Genomic DNA, 1525 nt, shown 5'->3' on the forward strand with positions numbered 1-1525 from the left:
GGTTTTTGTGTTTTTGTTTTTTGTGGGTTTTTAAATCTTGTATGCAATAGATAGGGCTGGTTTAAAAACATCTGTTTTCAATTTAGTAACAAATTCTGCCTTGAATGCACTTACTGAGTTTGGATGTTCTTAATTTTGATTTTGTGAGACCTTGAAAATGGATTTTTGTAAGGATTTATTTAATTGGATACAGTGATAACGTGGAACTTAGAGCAAACTGAATTCAGTGAATCGCCAAATAAACACTGTAGACCCTCAAAATTTGAAATTTATTACTGGGGGTTGGATAGGGTGGTAAAGTGTGTGTGTAAATAAATCTATCAGTCTCTCTAAAAGCTGAAGTAGAGATACAAACTTAGATTGATTACTTATGACTGCCCATCACAGATGTGTACTTTGTCAAGAGCAAAGTTTCTGTCTTTAGAATCCTTTTGTACACAAATCAGTGCATGTAGCTGGGGTTATAACAATATATGAGTTTGTATAGTCTATTGCTTTATTTCATGCATGTAATTTTAAGTCATGCATGTAATTTTAAGTCTCATGAGTCTAAATGCTGTGATGCACTGCATTCAAATCATCTCAAGGCAGCAGCTGCAAGGTCCTATACCGACACCTGCTTCTATGACAAGAAATATGTGGCACAACCATGAGTGTGCTCTAAAAGCTGAAATTTGCGTGTTGTGGTTTAACCTACATAAGCTCTGTTAAGCTGAGATATGGCAGGATGAGCCAGAAAATACAAAGAAAGAGTTGGCACTTCTTATGTGCTCATCATGAAAGTGGGAGCTGTAAACAACTCACATGTTCTAACCTTCACAGTGAATTGTTAGCAGTTAATGAGGTGCTTTTTTCACTAATTGCTGTTTATATAGTGGTAAATGGGAATTCAAAAGAACTTACTTGAACTTTTATGGAAGTTTATAGTAACAAATTATTTGATATGTACTGCACTATTTGTTACTAAAACATAATATCGAAAGACAGGGCCTCTACCTAATTTCTAATCTAGTTTTGATTTACGTGCAAATTTCAAAAAGAATGTTTTATTTTTTTTCTTCTCTTCTATGTTTTTGTTTTTTTTTTTTTTTTTTAATAGAAGTAGGAAAGCTTTCTGATAATGCTTAAATGTGCAAAATAGACCAGATAAGCATACAAGTTTTTTTCCTTAGGATCTTACCTTGGATTGTAAAAATTCTCATTGAATATGAAAAATGTCTTTGTTATGTGTCAGGTTAAAAATTTATTTGTATTTCTTTACAAATGTATTGGTTTCAAAAATGTTGTTTTGTTTTTATCTTTTCAGAATTTAAAGTTTGGTGATCCATCATGGGGAACCATGTAGGAAAACGAGAGCATAGCACTGAGAAGTCAACCAAGGTGAGTGTAGAAAATGGAAGAGAGAGAGCCACTTGGGAAATATGTATTCTGTGAAATACAGGGGGTTTTTAGGACAGTAGTTGTTTACCAGATCACTGTTATCATTATTATTTTGTAGTTTACACTGTAAAATGACCATGTTTTT

General features: G+C 32.9%; 1 protein-coding gene across 1 annotated transcript in view; it reads left to right on the top strand.

Moving 5' to 3' along the window:
* Positions 1–1305: 1305 nt before the first annotated feature.
* Positions 1306–1525, top strand: part of MBP (myelin basic protein) — an 82859-nt gene continuing 82639 nt past the window's right edge. Inside the window, exon 1 of the mRNA XM_031055649.1 lies at positions 1306–1380. Within this exon, the coding sequence (XP_030911509.1) occupies positions 1330–1380 (51 nt within the window). The 5' untranslated portion in view covers positions 1306–1329. The remainder of the gene's footprint in view (positions 1381–1525) is intronic.

This window comes from Geospiza fortis, unplaced genomic scaffold (assembly GCF_000277835.1).
Source record: "Geospiza fortis unplaced genomic scaffold, GeoFor_1.0 scaffold206, whole genome shotgun sequence".
Lineage (NCBI taxonomy): Eukaryota > Metazoa > Chordata > Aves > Passeriformes > Thraupidae > Geospiza > Geospiza fortis.